At 39.1% G+C, this 18124-nt stretch overlaps 1 protein-coding gene across 4 annotated transcripts; it reads left to right on the forward strand.

The window, feature by feature from the left end:
* The first annotated feature begins 1748 nt into the window (after positions 1-1748).
* On the forward strand, positions 1749-18124 carry tab1 (TGF-beta activated kinase 1/MAP3K7 binding protein 1). Of its 4 annotated transcripts, none has more exons than XM_007577975.2 (11): positions 1749-1834; positions 2382-2515; positions 3322-3472; positions 3646-3741; positions 4595-4703; positions 7975-8091; positions 9918-10029; positions 11679-11823; positions 11981-12197; positions 13574-13727; positions 17475-18124. In XM_007577975.2, exons 1-11 carry the CDS (start codon positions 1802-1804, stop codon positions 17698-17700), a joined length of 1494 nt encoding a protein of 497 aa, XP_007578037.1. In that variant the 5' UTR covers positions 1749-1801; the 3' UTR covers positions 17701-18124. The 4 variants fall into 4 exon arrangements, with proteins under 4 accessions (XP_007578037.1, XP_007578039.1, XP_007578038.1 ...); XM_007577977.2 differs by having other exon boundaries at positions 17478-18124; XM_007577976.2 differs by having other exon boundaries at positions 11981-12194.

Below are 18124 nucleotides of genomic sequence, written 5' to 3' on the forward strand. Positions count from 1 at the left end.
GGGCTTCTGGTCTTGGTTTTCATTTCGCTGGCACAGCAGAGCGGAAATGTGAAGTGGAAGGAGTGACCCGCGGTTTGCGCATTTTATTACGTACACATTTCTGAAAAGCAAGGCATTTGGTTTGTTTGTAGCCCATCTGAGTAAAAGAAGAACCAGTTTTCCAGAGAGTTACACAAGCTGGCCAGCCTGGTAAAAACTAGCTCCTTGTTCTACGCTTTACTATATACAGTGTCTGAACCCTATTAAGAAACTATTGCTTCCTGGAGGTGGTGAAGCTTTAAGTTTTACCCAGTCGCTAACGTTTAGCCGTTGACGTACTGTATGTAATGCACCAGTTCAATGTTATGAAGCTTACTAGAAATTGCCTGCGCTGTAAACATTCATAGCCCACTGCAAAGACAGGAGATGGCTGTTAACGTTCAATATTTGGAGGCATGGTCAACACGGACTGAACGTCTTCTTTCACTTCTTCTGCTGCCATTGCTAAAGCTGCAGGCATACTACAATTATAAAAAGGCACAAAAAAGTCATCGTTCACTATTTCTCTTTCTGTTCGCTGATTGGCCAGGTATTCTACCAGAGGAATCCAAGACAGAGTGAGAAATGCCAACCAGAACATTGAAGGCGGTGCGAATCAAAGTGGAACTGTGCTGGAAGGCAATAGCCAGGCTAACAGTTGCACCAATCTCAAGTCTTTTATGACCTCTAGCTACTTTCCTTCATGGATTGTCCACAGATTACTTTTTCTCATCAACTGTGGCCAGCTTCCCTTTCAAGGGCTCTTTCTGTCACATATTTTCAATGTTTACAAAACAGTGGAAAGGATTTCTCTTTACTTTTTTTTACGAAAAGACTTTCTTCTTCCCACTCTTTCACTAGCCACAGATATTAGAGGACTCCTTTGCAGATTTCTGTCTGCCTAATGGTCTCTTTCCCAAGCTAGCCAGTTTAGGTAGAAGCTAATGTCTTTTGTAGGTGTGAAGTTGTGGTATACTTCCATTTTCAAATAATTTTTTCGGAGACGTCAGAACGGAAGATAATGGATGGATGGACAGATGGATGGACAGATGGTTGGACGGATGGATAGATGGATGGATGGATGGATGAAAAACCTTCTGTTTGCACCTGCTACCGTGCAGGATTTGCTGTTGTAAATTCCACAATTTTAGTTAACTTAGTTAAGTTCTCCAGAGTCCTGCTGCTGACGTGATTATCTGACTCATATCATATGTGTTGAAGCAGAAGCAGTCTAAAAGTCACGGGGCACCGGACCTTGAGGCCTGGATTTGAAGACCTCTACAAAATCAAAATCTGTGAAGATCTTCGGTGTGGACCTCTTCTCAGCTGGTTGTAGTTCATTACAATAACACACGGTGGCAGTATTGTTAAAGGAACCACTCACGATGAAACCACTCCATACTGTTGAAGATCTGTCTTCCCTGTCTTTCATTTGCAACGCATTTTTAATTTTAAAAAGAGGAAAGCGATGGTAATTGTTACCATAAAACATTTTTAAAATGTTATTGTATTATAGTTTATAATAAACTGAAGCTAAGACCTTAAGTATGTTGCCTTCATAGGCAGCGGTATTGTGTCGAATGACTAGAATCCAGAATGTACTCCAAGAAAGCTCCCGACAGAGTCATATCAGGAATTAAAACTAATAAAAATATAATAGAACTAATAAAAGCCTTTGTTGCGATTTTTAATTTCCTAACATCAAAAAATGTGCATTTGTGTAGTCGAAGTTAACAAATCGGACACTGCGGCGTGATCCTGAACGCAGCAAATAGCATCCAACATGGCGGCAGAGCCGAAGACTTTGATGCAAAGCGTAAGTGAAAAGTGTTGTTTATAGCTGTCACTGGCAGCTAATGTTCCTCATGGACATTACTTTAACCCCATTTGTGTCTCGCGGGGGTTTTTGCTGCTTACTTTGGCTCTTTCCTTGGCAATTATTGCCTTTTAATAATGCCAGTTGCAGCTATTTTTAGCAGAGCTCATTAGGTGCCTTGCTAACAGTAAGCTAACCAACAACACTTTAAAACGACTGGAAAAATAAATATACTTGAGTTAACAAGAAGCAGAAGGAGTGATTATCAGTCAAAAGGCGCAGTAATGCCACTGAACCGTGTTTTTCTGGTCTTATTTATTTCTTTACAGCGAACTAGTTAAGTACACTTGTACTATTTTATTACTTAATCATAACACCTGGGGGAGTTTCGGTTTAGCACTCAACTCTATTTTCCTGCTTTTTAAAATAGCTGTAGTTAAACATATTACATGAGCAGACATGTCATTTAGAAATAAAAAGTTAAAATAAACAAATATTTACACATCTTGTGCTGTTTTTTTCTTCTTTTCTTTTTTTATGCTTGCAGCAGCAGCAGAGCTGGACAGATGACCTGCCTCTGTGTGAGATGTGTGGCGTCGGAGTGGCGCCCAACTGTGTGTACAGCCAGGATGGTAAAGGAGCCCAGAGCCACCCCATGGAGGACAGGCATCTCAGGCTGAGGTGTGTAAGATAGAGCAGCTGTGAGGGGGAGGTTGGTGCACTTCAACTGATTGTGAAACATTTTCTTTTCAGAAGTTGCTAGTGTAGTGTTCAGTATGAATTGGTTGTAACCTTGCTTCTCCAATTAACAGATGTATTTTTATTTTTCAGATGGTAAATATTCTTACAGACTTTACAAAGAGCTTACAGGGGCGGTAGCCCAGGGCGGCAATTTTTCTGGGGGCCTCAAAGACTTTTTTCTTTATTTTTTTATTTTTTTATGTTTTGCAAACACTGCCATTTATATAAGACTCAGAGACCCAAATCAAGTTGAGTTGTATGTATATATATATATATTTTTTTATGAATATAAACAATACTCAAGTATTTGGAATGTAATGAAGATGCATTAAACCTTGTTTATGTCAAATATTACTTTCATGTTTAATTTATTTGTTTATTTTTTTCCAGCAGTAATTATTTTTAGGCAGCTAAACATTCTGGTTATGTTATCCAGGACTAGCTTTGGGTTAGTTTTCAAAAGTTGGTTCAAACTTGTCATATGAATCTTGCAGTCTACTGTAAGGTGGCATCAAAGTTGGATAACCAAAGCATAAAGCCATTGGACTTTACTCGAAAAATTTAACTCCTTAAAGTTATCAAGCTAGTTAAATATTATTATCAAGCTGTTAACTATTTTTTTTTTTTTGTAATTCCTTTTAGACTTAAATTTGAATATGGCATTACTGCTCTCAAAACGATCAACTCTTGTCATGATCAACGATCAACTCAACGCTCATGTTCCTTGCGCTTTGTCATCCAATCAGAGGCGAGAACTGTTTCCTCTATGGCGTTTTTAACGGCTATGACGGCAGCAGGGTGGCGGACTTTGCAGCCCAGTGTCTGACCGCTGAACTCCTACTCGGGGAGCTCAACTCAAGTCACACAGACAGTGACGTCCGCCGGATCCTCATTCAGGTCTCTGACTGTTTACTGGTCTGTCTGTCTGTGGAGTCACATCTCTTCTGTGAAACCTTTTATCCGTTGAGTTTTTTCGCTTCTGATTTAGCAGTTTTATCATTTTTTTGTAGCTCTTCTCATGTGCTACGGAGCCGCTGAGTGGATTTTAATACGTGTTCTCTTTGTTACAGGCCTTTGAGGCGGTGGAGGAGAGTTACTTTAATACAATAGGTGATGCTTTGGCTAAAAAGGCTCACCTGTCCAACTTCCTCCTGCCACACAATGAGGTATGCACACATAGAGAGGTGACTTTATGATACAAAAAAAGCAGTGATGTACATAAGAACATCAGGTTACGGCCTCATCAGTCTGAGGCTGAGCAACGAGCTGTCCTTCGCTCGTTGTAGTTTTTCTTGTTTTTCTGCTGTTTTCCTGATTGTTTCAATTGACTTGAATTTTTTATTTTTTTATTTTTTTTTTGCGTTGGGTTTCACTTGCTTTACCCATATAGATGCACCGATCCACTTTTTTTTCCACTTCCGATACAGACATCTGAGGTTTGGTATCGGCCGAAATCGATCCGATACAGAAAAACAGCTGAATTGACTGAAAACAATTTTTTTTAAAACACAATGTACTGAATTACAGAGTTCTTAAATATACCAATGGCTTCGCAAGCTTGGTCAAACATGTAAAAACAACACAAGTTTAATCTGTGTATTGAGTAGAATAACAGCCAATGTAAAATAAATAACAAGAGGAACTGAAACTGACAAAAATAAACTGCAACAAACGGTTCAGAAAGTTCAATTAGGATTTCTAAATGTAATGGAAAATAAACAATAAAGCATGACGTGGCTCAGAGCATAGAATCAGACTGCATAGATCTGTCCTTATGGATCAGGCACGTTGTCACCGATACCCAGTCTAGAATTTTTTTCAATATTGCGACCGATCAGTGCATCTCTAGTTATCCTGTCTGGTTTTTTTTTTATTGATTTTCTCAGTTTCTTTCGTCTCCGTTTCTCCGGCTTCCTACCGTCATCATCTGTTATTTTTATTTCTCTGAATGCTTCCCGGCTGGTCAGAATGTGTCGTCCCACAGTCTCTCTGTCTGTCTGTCTGTCTGTCTGTCCTCAGAGTCAGAAGGTCCAGGAGCGCCTGAAGGAGCTGGAGCAGGAGGTGTCAGGAGGCGCTACGGCTGTGGTGGCTCTGATTCTCAACAATAAGCTCTACATCGCCAATGTTGGTATGCATGCATGTTTTATTTATTTAAAATTTTACACTTTCTGAGAGGTATTTGTTTATTTGCAGCACTAAAGAGGCAGTATCTGCCTGCAAAGGATCATTAAACAAGAATAATACTTCCTGCTTTCCACCAGCAGATGTCAGACTTGATGCAGATTTGAGTCGTTGATGTACAGAAAATCTGATATAAACATTACAGTGAAACTTAAATTCTAGTTAAGTAATCATTTAAACATTCAGAGTTTCAATCCAAACTGTGTTTTCAGTATCAGTTGAGTCAAAGTTTGCTGTCATTGCAAAAGAAAAAAACCAGAATACCATGTGTTTTTGTGGTTATTTAGAATATTCTAGAACTATTACAACGTTTCTGTCTGTTATCTAAAATGTGACATGTACTGATGGAAAAGATGATTTATTCTCATCTACATCGGGAAAATAATGTCCAACTGGTGCATTTTAGCTTTCTAGACTGAAATGGTTTTGCTCAGTTTTGGTGTGTGACACTCTTGGTGTCGCTGCAGCTCACTTGCTCCAGGACAAACCCTCCGATCCCCTGAGCCATCGACGTACCAAACTGCTCCAGGTGTCACAGATTAACTGTGATTGACTCTCGATGTTTCAGCCGCAGCAGAGCCGGCGCTAGTGGTGGAGGTGCAGAAACTTCCCAAACAGAGACACAACGTAGACTGTGAGCAAACTACTGAGCACAAACGTTCAACAATCCCGACGGTTTTCAGTCTCTGTCTGTCCTGGAAACCTAAAGGAAGGTTTAATCTGGCGTAGACGAGACATAGATCAGTAGATGTATTGTCAGTTGATCTGCTGTCATTCCACAAAGCAGATCCTACAGGCGACTGCGTGAAGCTGGGGAACTTTGTTTGCTTGATTGCACAACTGTTTGAGCAAATACCAACCCAGTGCCTGAAGATGCAGAACAGACATTTCAGCTGTTAATAAATAATGACATACAGTATGACACAGAGCATGTTAGGGAAGTAGCTGTAAAAATAAAGAGCGTTGACGGATAGGTTTGTTTAACGTCCCAGTCGGTTTGTCTTTATAAAGTCATTAGCGTGTAAGCAAAAGACGAGATTGTTCCTTAGTTTGGATCAAACTTTGAAGGAAGTCAGACTTAGATCCAATTCTGACTCTATGTATTTGATTTTGGATGAAGTTACAAAAAAAAAAAAACAAATCTTGTTTACTTAGTGACTAATGCAGTATTTAGCAAAAATAAAAATAAAAAGTGCTAGCTTATGTTTAGGACTGATTCCTTACATGTAGGAATGGCCGCTGGGAGGATCAGGAGTTCAAAGTTTAGCAGGAAGGTTTGAACCGAGACATTAGTGCGTTTTGTAAATGACTCCCAGCTGTTTGTCTGCGTTGAACACATCAGAGCCGGGTACGTGTGGAGCGAAAAGCTGTGCTACATTAACTTTCAACATTTTTGCTCACATGAACATAAAACTTTGCTCGACAAGAGGGCGGATGTTTTCTTTTTCTTTCTTTTTTTTTCTGGTTGAGGACAGAGAAGCCTGATCGTGATTGACATAAAGCAAATTGGCTGCATTGACTGGCCTTGTTCGGCTGATTAGAACGTTACAACACAGCTTGAGGCAGTTTAGGGATATGAAATCTGTTGGTTGCTCTGGACCTGCATGTAGCATCTGCTTACTGACCCAGAAATGTAATTTTAAAAGTTAATTAATCATTGATCTGTCTTATGCTTCCCCAGCTAGAAGACCGATTTTTTTTTTTTAATTGGTTTTTTATTTTTTTAGCCTTTTTCAAAGTAACTTCAGATGAAGTTTTTCAGTGAAGTTTAATGATACAGCAGAAGTGTCTTTTCTTTGCTCTATGAAGCATGTTGACCCTGTAATCATTTTTGCAGTATTGATAGCAGAGCTGCTTTGATGTTTTAGACATTAAAGTCAGTTCTCGATATACAAACATCTCCACTCAAAGCGTTGTGAACTTTATCCAGTCGTTTTCAGTTGTTAAGATTCAGTACCTCTAACATGCTGGTTTCAGCTCTGCTTGTTTGTGACATTTTTTAAGATGATCAAAAAATGTCCACATTAGACAGATAATGTAAATAAATAAGTATGTTATCCTCAGAGCAGATGAGAAAGAAAGACACTGATCCACTTTGTTCACTTCTGGTATCGATACAGATATCTGAGGCTTGGTGTCGGCCAATAACGATCCGATAAGTTATTTATTAATGGAAAATAACATGAAGCTGTAGTGAAACTTCCCCACAGTGGTAGATAAACTGCAGTTCTTTCTAAAGGTCTTTTTTAAAACGACTCAGCAATAAGGAGGGCTGGAAAAAACAGGAGATTTCCAAGACAAAGTTAAGTGCTGCTGACCAAAAAGAAAACACATTTTCTTTTCTTATTTGTCAAAAAACATCTTGATGGTCCCCGTGACATTTAAAAAATTGCTTTGCGATCTTATCAAAAAGTCTGTTATGACGTCATTTGAAATTTTTAGCATGGATGGAATAACTTTTGCAATAAGACTGCAGACTGGTATATTTTTAAAGATGGATTGTTAGATATTTTGCAGCTGTTTGATCGTCATTCGTCTAATTTAAGTCGCATTCGTTTACATTTTTTGTGTTTTTGTCTTTCTTAGGATCTCCCCAGAATTTGCTCTTTTTGTGCATTTCCCAAATTTAAATCCCTGAATGGTAAATAGTGAAAACCAATCATCGCAATGTTTAAGTTTGTGAACGTATGGATGGATTCAACATTCTCAGCCATGAACAAAGATGTTGAATTCATATGTGTAAAAACATAAATCATTCTAAAAAGAAAAAGAAAAAAAAGAGAATTGGAAAAAGAAACAAACGTTGATCATTTTGTAAGTTGTGCTTGCTGTTAAATCTGGTGTAAAAAATAACTTCATATGTTATTTTAACACTTAAAAAGAACTAACAAAGGTTTTGAGATGGTCTAGTTAAAAGCGTGCAGCTAGAAAACTCACCTTTCTTTACATACAACCACTTTGGTTTAGTTTGCTTTCCTTGAGTAAATCCTGATTTACGTAATAAAGTCACTTCTTTGTCTGGTGCTAAAATGATCTTTCATTACGACAAATAGAAGCAGAAGGGAGGAATTACTTTTTCACACCACAGGACACGATGTCTCCAACAGAAACAGTATTTTTACAAAATTTTTTTATATCAGATTCATAAATATCAGATTGTGCTGACCCGATCAACACTTATTTAACGTGTCGTTAAAATTCTTTGTTTGTGCCTTCAGGTACAAACCGGGTTCTGCTGTGCAAGTCCAGCAGCGACGGTCAGAACCAGGTCCTCCAGATCGGGCGGCCACACAGCACCGACAACGAAGACGAGCTACAAAGACTGGCGGCAATGGGTGAGGCGCGTTGACGTGCTCACGTCTGTGATGTGGTGGAAATGTGAAAATGAATGCATCAGGATCGCCATTACATTTATCCTGTGTTCCTTACAGGATAAATGTGTCATTTAGGCATCAACGTTTCTCAACGGAGCACAGAGCGTCTCACATCGACGCTCATAACGAGCTCTGCTGAAGGAACAGTTTGTTCCATACAACAGGCTTTAACAGGACTAAGAAGTCCAGCCTGAACCCAACAAATACATTTGTCACTTTTTTAAACATTTGTAGCATAACAAAAGATAAGGTATGAGTTTTTTTTGTTTGTTTGTTTTGTTTTTTTTTTTGTTAAATTAAATCAGATATTACAGAAATGTTGCTTTGGTCTGAGGCTGCAGTCAGTTATTTACTGGGGCCCAATAAGTCATTTAAATGTTGGCACAAAGACCCTATTTCAACTTTAAACGTGAAGAAATGCAAATTATTTTTATTAGTACTAGTAAAACAAATAGATAAAATGTTTTGCTTTTCAAGTAAAGCTGTCATTTTATGGAACAAAAGGGCCTTAATACTTTTCTGCATTTAAAATAAATTTGAAAGCCATTCTGATGAAGCGATATAGCATTGAATCATCTTTAGTTGGATATTTTTTGTGTATTTGAAAACCATCTGTAACAACCTTCTGAGCTGAATGTCTGATTTTCTTTTTAAGGGGCTGATAGTGTCACTTCATTCTTCTTTCTGCTCCTTTTCATTAACGGTTTCTTTCAATTTTTACATGAACTGTTTATATTTATTATTGAGTGAATGAAATGAAAAATAGTTTTCACTCAACCAAGTTTGCTTGTGATTGACATTGAGTCAGGGATCTCTCAAAAAGAGGATCAATTTAGAAAAAAACTCAGTTTTATTTAAAACGTTCGTGTTGAAAATTATTTCTAACATTCTCTGTGATCAATAAAAAGAACTGATATCTTCACTGGTATTACAGCCACCAAATCTTTCTTACTTTTGACCCGATTCTTGCTGGTCTCCACTTGCAATTTGCTGAATTATTTTGTGTTTGATGTTGACATCATCCTAAACTTTAACTTCCTTCACAAATTCTCTCTCAGATTCCAGCTGTACCTCTAGCTGGACCATTCAGAATTAGAATAATTGTGTTAGTAACTTAAAACATAACTTTAAACCAAAATCTGACAAGGAAATGGCTGATTATGGTCTGTTTAGGACCCATAATTATTTATTATTAGTCCTTTTTCATTGTTTAGTTAGGCTTTTAATTCAGATCATTTCTGAGCAAAGACTGAATATTTACATTAAATGTGACGTCTTATTTTTAAAAAAAGAATAATTTACATTTTGAATAATAACATGTGGAACAAGTGAAGTGCTTTGAGTACGTTCCAGATCAGTCACATGAGTGTGATGTGTGATGTGAGAGCCTTTACCTTCAGGTTGTTTCCTGAGCCGTCATCCAGCGCCAGGCAAGGGGAGCAAGTCCAGCCTGGTGGCAGTTACACAACTTCTTCACATTTTGTCACATTACAACATAAACATAAATGTTTTCCATTGGGATTTAATGTGAAACACAAAGTGAAGAAGAGAGAAAATGATAAATGATTCAAAACAAGAGAAAAGCCATCCTGCAAACTCGTGTTGTTTTGATTTCCCCAACCTCCGTTTACTGCTGCTTTCATTGCTTTCGTTCTTCCTCTGCTCCTTACGATTCGTCTCGTGTGTGTGTGTGTGTGTATGTGTGTGTGTGTGTGTGTGTGTGTGTGTGTGTGTGTGTGTTTAATGCCCGCTCCACTGTGGTCTACAGCGTGTCTCCTGTGTTGTAGGTGTGGACGTGGCTCGAATACGGCAGGCGGGACAGATCGCTGGACAGAGCAGCACCAGGCGGCTGGGAGACAGCAGAGTGAAGATCAACTACTCTGAGATAGATCTGCTCAGGTGACGCCTGCCGTCGGCTTTCTGACTACGTTTACATGGATTCATGCAGGTTGTGTTGTCTTTGTGCTTTGTCCATTTCTGAGAAACCACCGACATGTGTTCACGTTGTATGCTGTAACACAGCATACAACTTGACTGATTGTGAAAAGCAAGACATTTATCTACAAATTTGAATTTGCTGATGTTTCTAATCCACACAGGAGCAAAATTTCACCAAGAGGCTCAGATACTTACAGATATTCACTCATGTTTTTGATAAAGTGTCAGAGGAGCAACATGATTTTTGTAGCTGTTGATCCTTTCTTATCCTAGGAGCCATATTTGCCTTCAGTCCAGCTAAATAACACCATACAGCTGCAAATGTTACAATAACTTTTGTTTTGACAACTTGAAAGTTTTGTTAAATGCTTACTTCAGAAAATTTCTTGTAATTTTTTTAAAGAACCCAATTTTTCTGTTTTTGAATCCTAAACTAAAGAAAAAAACATGCATCCTTTGCAAAAAGAAGATTGATACATTTCCTTCTGTGGGATGTTGAAATTTATGGAAAATGGAGGGAAAAAGTAAATAATTTCCAAGATAATGACAAGTTTAGAGAACCGTTTAGGTCCACATTTAAACTCGTTACCTTTTGATTAAAGGTGCCGATAAGTCCTCTTCTTCTTTTTCTTGAATATAATACATTTTGTTCAACGCTCCGGTACAAATGCTAGCAAAACCGGCCCTCAGCATGATGCTACCACCACCATGCTTCACAGCTGTTGTTGTGTTCTTAGCTTTGAAAACCTCACCTTGACTTTAACAAACATACATCCAATTTTTGTCCTTTTTTTTTGTTTTTACCCAGAAGGCATTTTGTTTTGATGCAAATTTCAGTGAAACTTGAAGCAGAGCCTTTCTTTTGGTGTGTGTGTTTTCTTGATCATCACATTCTCCGTCCATCATGAGAAAATAATCTCTCCAGGAATTTCCCTAGAGAGATTACATCATGTTTTGCTGGTTGAAGAAAATTCATAAGGAATTCAAATTCAAAGTTGTGTAGCCAATTGTTTTAAGAAAACCACAGATGTTGAATGTTATATAATGATTCCACCCCGGAAGAAAGACGCATCGTTAAACTCCTTGTCTGTAAACTCCTGTTGCATGAAATCAGTGCTGTGACTATTAAGGAAGTATTAGAAAGTGTTTAATCTCTCATCTCTACCTTTTGTTCTCATGGCCGTCATTACCATACCAGAGCCAAGCCTCTTTAAAGTGCTTTATTCACACACACACACAGACACACACACACACAAACTCCCATTTTTTCTCATTTCCTGTTGTTATCCAATATCCAGGCAAATCATCCAAATACTTTTGCATCATTCAAAGTTTAACCCCCATCAGACACAGAATGGAATCTGTATTGAATTATCTCCTTACTGCTATCAAGGAAAGAGCAGAACATCCAATATAGTTCATAAAAAAAAGTTTAAGGCATTCTTTGGATCAATATAATAAACTGGTGTTGATGTCGAGCCTCTAATGTTCTGTTGCTGTATCGACTTTAATTGTTGTTTTTTTTTGTTGGTTTTTCTGTTTCCACTCGTATTTTGCCAACCTTGTCCTCTCTTGTCTTCGTCTCACGCTTCTCTGTCTCTCTCCGTTAGTGCGGCCAAGGCAAAGCCCATCATCTCTGAGCCAGAGATCCATGGCAGCCACCCTTTGGACGGTGTAACAGGATTCCTGCTGCTGATGTCAGAGGGTCTAATAAATGCCCTTGAGTCTGCCCACGGCCCAGAACAGGTCAACCAGGTTAGCAATAACGCTATTGTTCTTTTGTTGGTTCTTTTCGCTCTTCAAGCCTCAGATGAAACGTCTTTTTCACTTTGGCGTTCAAGTCTTTTTTTCCTCTTGTCATCTCAAATGTAGCTATTATTCTTTTTTTAATTGTCTCCCCTCTCCTTCGTAGGAAATTGTAGCCATGGTAGCGGCTGAGCTGGCCCAGCAGACCAGTTTGGAGGCGGTGGCTCAGTCTGTGGTGGAGCGGGTCAAGAGGCTTCACCACGACGTCTTCGTGTCCGGCCGCCAGAGAGCGGCCTTCTGCTCTCGGCACGAGGACATGACCCTGCTCATTCGCACGATCAATTACCCGCTGGCGGACGCCGCGCTCACGCCCACACAAGGTAGAAAGTGTTATTCTCAGAAGGAAAATTCCCGTTCCACCGCATTGGAGAAAATTCTGGGAAGGTTAAAGACTTCTACAACGGCTACAAAACTGCAGGGTTTTCTTTTTATTATTGCCGATTTCCTACTCGCACAATTTAAATACGATGGTTAGCTTTTATTTTTTGCAAACTCAGCTAACAACCTTTTGCTAAATAATATCTTAAGTTTGCCCTATGTAAGGTCTAGACTTTTTTTTTCTCAGTTTTGTTTTTAAATGAGCAAATATAAGGTCTGTTAAAATCAACATTCAGTTTCTTGTATTTGTACTCAGCAGTTCACAAAAAGTTGGGATTTTAATATTGGGGCACATGTATGTGTGTTTGGACCAATCGGTCCAAATCGGTCCAAACACATGTGTTTGGACCAATCGGTCTTGTGTTTGGACTTATCAATTATCGTTACTTATCATAAGAATTTCAGTTAATTGTTGTAACGATAAATTCCAATTAATTATGTTTTAAAAAACAACTGTCTTTACTGTATATTTACTGAATGCTAACGGTCTAATTAGCCGTAGCATGTCTCTTAGTGTACGAGCAAAACGAGTTACAGCTGCTGTCCGACTTTTAGTTATTTGTACTTTATCTACTCTCATTGGCTGTTTAACACAGTACAGTGCGTTTCTTTGTCTTAAGGGGAATAACAAATGTCAATGAAGGAAACCAGCTCCAGGCAAACGTGGTTTGAATGCTGTGATATAAATATTATTGTACTAATGTTTTCTCGGTCTCATGGGACAATTACTTGAATGCAGTAACAGTTTAAACCCTGATTCATAATTTATAAAAATGAAAGACTGTCAGCTGCTTTCATTCACTCCTGTTTTAGCCTGCTGCTGTTTGTCATAGTCATGCTTCATAAATACAGGATGCTGCGTTTGGCATGTTCCATCTTTAAGATGAATCAAAACATTCCTTACTGAAGTACATATGTTTGTTATGTCTGAAGAATGTCGTCGTGTTCGCTGCAGAATGTTTCTGAGTTTCAGAGCAGTTTCTTTTCCTGGATCGCTCCGATTGTTACAGTTGTTTTTAGTGTTTAGTTCTGGGCCTTGAGAAAATGAAATCACGACTCTTATCAGTGTTGCCAAGAATAAAAAAGGTTAAAATAACCTTCTCATTTTTTTTAACACATTACCAAGAAGCAACTTTTCACTGAAATCGCACGCTGTTCATCACTGTTTAATTGTATGGAAATATTTTTGAGAAAATGTTAAAATATTATGTCCCATTTCCACGTTTAAGCAACCCATCAACACTTTTAAACGGAGTGGAAAATATGAATAACTGGGACGTTTTGCCACAGATTTTAACATCTTCTCCTGCACCTCTTCCAGGCGGGCGAATTTATCCAGTTTCGGTACCGTACTCCAACAGCCAGAGCACCAGTAAAACTAGTGTGACCCTCTCACTGGTAATGCCGTCTCAAAGCACCCTGACCAACGGGACTAACACCGCCTCCACCCTGGAGGAAGGCACCCCCACACCGGGGTAAGCTTGGCTTTTTTAACTCCCTGCTGACTTTCTCCTTCCGTTGCTATTTGTTTTTCCCTTCTTCTCAAAACGCCGCTGTTTTGTTTTCCTTGCTCAACCTTTGTCTTTGTTTCTTTGTTTCTACGGTTGTGGGCGAGTTTATTTTAAGTGTATTTTAAATAAGCAAGATTAGACTTCCTAATTCTTCTTCTGCTGTATTTATTTTAAGGTGCGCTTGATTTTCACTCCCCTGCCTCCAGCCTCCGCGGCTGTGTTTGTTTACATTTAGGTAAAGTTTTTACTTCCTCACACTTGCGCTGTGGGTTGATCTGGGTAGCTTATCATTTTGCAGCTGAAAACGGGTATTGTAATATTTAATAATACTCCTACACATAGCATATGTCAAACACAATAGTTTTAGATGTGTTAAAGTACTCAAATTCACTGTAGTTGACAAAGGACTTGCTGTTATTTCAGGGAAAGGAGGTTCTGCAAAATATTGATGCAGGTGAGCTGATTACAAGTAGTTTTTTAAAATAAATTTGCAAAAAAAAAAAACCTGCATAAAGTTGGTTAAAAAAAAAAAACCCTGAATTTTGCATTGCATTGTATAGACTAGTGCTTCTTAATGAGTGGTACCGCCCCCTGCAGAGCAAGTAGAGGAGGACAGAAGGTGTTAGCAGGCTTTAAAATGTCTTAAATTCATTTTTTTTTTAAATTAAGTTATCCATTAATATGTTAATGACAGGTCTTAAATTTTGTCGTGGCAGGATTATTTCATTTGATATAGTCTATGTAGTTTTTCAGTTTTTTTCTCATGGGACTTTTCTGTGAGGCAGAAGTTTATCACATGCAAACATCTTCATCTGTGACTTGAGGCGGTTGCAGCTACCGATATAGCTGCTAATATACCCCTGCTAGCTAGCTAGCATTTTTGCGTCAATCATGTGCAAATTTATCAACAGCTGGGGGAGCGACAATCATCTTCACCATCGGCTCACTTCTGTGGCCAAACATGGCAGTCAAGCACCAGTCTGACCTATTTAAGACTTTTATTGCAACAAAGTTGTTACTATGCAGGGAACTACAGCTGAGAAAGACAAGAAAAAAAGCTGTAGATGCAGCTATGATGACAAATAGGAAAAAGATGAGGGATAACAAGATTTTTAGTTATTTTCACAAATAGTAGCATTTCTGTCACAATATGGGTATTAAACTTCATTCATAATGGTCTTAAAAAGTCTTAATTTTGAGTTGGTGAAACCTGCTGTCACCTTGTTAGAAAAGGAGAGCGCTGCCATTCTTCATTTGTTTACAGTTTACACCAAATATGCACAACAATACCAGTTTAAACTTTGAACTACTTGCGAAAAACCATGAAATACTTAGTTTAATTGCAGGACATGCAATGTCAACATAGCAACTTGCATTAAAAAGTGTTTTAATGTGTGTTTGAATGCTGGATACTATCAGGGGAAGTCCGACATGGAACATCTTATCTTGTAAATATATAACCACCGAGATAACAATTTGCTCACAATGTATTAACCCAGTTAAGAGAAGGTAAGTTCATGAAAGAGAGCATTCATATTTCAAAGTTTACACAGTAAATACCATGAGGGTGACGTATCCTGACGTCCTGCTCTCCTGAAGGCAGCACACTACAAGAAGCTGACAGAAGCGCTGAAAGGAAGAAAAGTTACCATCAATACAGCTGCAGTGCCATGAACGTTTAAATGTGGAGCAGAGTTTAAACTGGTGGTGTACATTTTTGATGTGGTCCTTTTTTGCAAGACCGACAAGCAGCATATGAGAAAATGGCACAGAAGAACAAGAAGGAAGATCAAGCAGGAAGCAGCTGCTTGACAGAACCCTTTAGTTAGGAAACAATAAAAACTCAAAACTTCCAAGGTTTCGGTTTGTGTCCAGTGCCATTTGTGGCAATCTGCGTCTTGATATGCTAACTCCTTTCTAAATTAGCTTGCAGATTAACAGCAATTTCTCTCCAAACTGTTCTTCCTGCGTATAATTTAGCTCTGACTGCGATTCACTTCCCTCATACGCAAAGTATGACAGCTGTTCTTCACTTTCATAATCACTAATTTTTCCTGTCTGCTGCTGTTGCGTTGGGATTAAACTGGAACTGTGACTCATGGCAGACTGTTGTGCTGCAGGGAACCTCAGCACAGGCAGAGTCACTCTGTAAACAAGCTTATGCAAAACTGAGATTATTCTGATCACCTTCTACTTCAAGTGAGGCGTTTGAGTCATCAAAACTCAAAACTAACTTTAAAAAAAAACACTTGGAGAATATTTAAGACTTGCCTCTTTCAATTTCAGTTTCTGATGCAGCGCAAAACACTACGTCAGGATATGAGATGAGAAGTATTAAATTGGTTTTTAGTTTATTTAATTTTAGATCAGCATTTTAAAATGGAGCGGCTGTATTTATTGTAATAATTAGAAGTGCGAGTTATCGACTGAGTTAATCTAAAGTTAACTAATCATTCCGATCGACTAATGAGTAATTGATAAGTGGCCATCTTATTTAAAACCTGGGTTTTCTCTTGTATCAACAGAAGCGACCGGTTTTTCACAAGATAATGGGGCTACATTTTTGATGAGGTGAAATTAAATTTTAAAAAAACGAGTAAATTTAAAGATTATTTTGTGTCAGTTGTATTAAATACTGTGGCTCACGTTATTTAGCTCAGATGTATTTATAAACCATACCAAATCAGTAACCAGTTAGGTTGCCGAATAGAAAAATAAGATATGAAAATAATAAAGCATGTGAAACACGTAATCCTCCTTGAACAGAGAGATAGACAGAAGTTCAGCTATTAAGGTAATAAGTCAAAGAGCTTGTTGAGTGTTTATATTTCAAAGCAGAACGGCATAAAGTGCATTTCCAACCCTCGCGAGGCCCTGTTGCGATCGTTTCTTTTCCCGTTCTTCTATGTCACCGCCATCTTGAGTCCTATATTAAGTGGCTCCGTTTCGAGTAAAGATGACCAGCGGCGCCCTCTGCTGGATGGCGGTCAAACTACAACACTAAAAAGAGGTCTAAGCTAATCAATTGGAAATAATTTGAAACTAGAAATTAGTGGATAATTGCGATGTGATTAATTGTTTGCATCCCTATTATATACGTTTTACCTGACAGGATAAGTGTTTGCCAGCCTCTTTACTGTTCAGTCTCTTGTATAACTGACTGTAGCTAATGATAAGTAGCACTTGAATATGGCTGCTGTCTGTGCAAATCGTCTTTATTTAGTCCCCCTGAGGGATAACTATCCAGGTCCTCCTCCTTTGTAAGTTCCAGTCTCTCTCTCTCTTGCTGTTTGACTCACATCTCTGTTTGTCTTTTTTTTTTAACTGGCCTGGCTTGTCGTTCTCCGTCCTGTGTCCTACTCTCCATCTTTGCCTGTCATTTTTCCACTATGCCGTTAGCATGCTGAACCCGACCGCGAGCCATGCCTCTGTTGACATCCTGCAGCCTATAATTGAACTCCCCCTTCCCAAACCCCCTCCGTCCCCTCTCCCTCTCCCTATCTCCGACTCTTCTCTCTCCACCACTCCCCGGACTCCCCTCCCTCTCTCCACCTCTCTGTTTTGTCTCTCCACTCGTGACATGGACCTCTTTCCCCCATTCTCCTCGTCTATCCCAATCCTCATACCTGCCGTCTCCTCTTCCTCCTCCACTGTTCCCCACCACCCAACTTTCTCTTCCTCCCCGCCCCCCTCCTCCTCTTCTCATCCCAGCAGCCAGAGCCCTACAGCCACCCTGCAGTCCACCAACACCCAAACACAGAGCTCCAGCTCCAGCTCGGGGGATGGAAGCCTGTTTCGTCAGAGAGGGAGCCAAGCAGTGCAGCCCGACGAGACCGGCAGGGTCCCGCCCTACGTGGACTTTAGTCAGTTCTACCGACTTTGGGGAGGGGACAACAGCGACAGCCAAAGCACACAGGGAGGCCTTGGACCCCAGTAAGGAGGAAGGTCTGAAGGAGGGGCATGAACTACAAGGAGAAATGTTGTTTTTGTTTTGTTTTGGTTTTTTTTATCAAACTTGTGGAATTACGAACAATATGTACTGCAAAAGAGACTTTGTGAGCGTGAGTTGGAAGGAACCGGGGCTTTCTATTATTTCTTCAATGAAAACTGTGAGGAAGTGGCGTCACACCACACCCCAATTAATGTTTGCTTCTCTTCGAAACATAAACAGTCACAACTCGATTACAGTAATCCAGATTGATGAAGTTCCTGTTGAAGGGAACTCCAGGACCAGGACAAGGATGTTTTATTCAAGGCCTTAAACTGTAACTAATGAATGAATGAATGAATCAAAGCATCTGAAAGTACATTTTTTATTTGCTGTCCATATATATATATATATATATATATTCTCCAGATAA

This window comes from Poecilia formosa, unplaced genomic scaffold (assembly GCF_000485575.1).
Source record: "Poecilia formosa unplaced genomic scaffold, Poecilia_formosa-5.1.2 Scaffold462, whole genome shotgun sequence".
Taxonomy (NCBI): Eukaryota; Metazoa; Chordata; class Actinopteri; order Cyprinodontiformes; family Poeciliidae; genus Poecilia; species Poecilia formosa.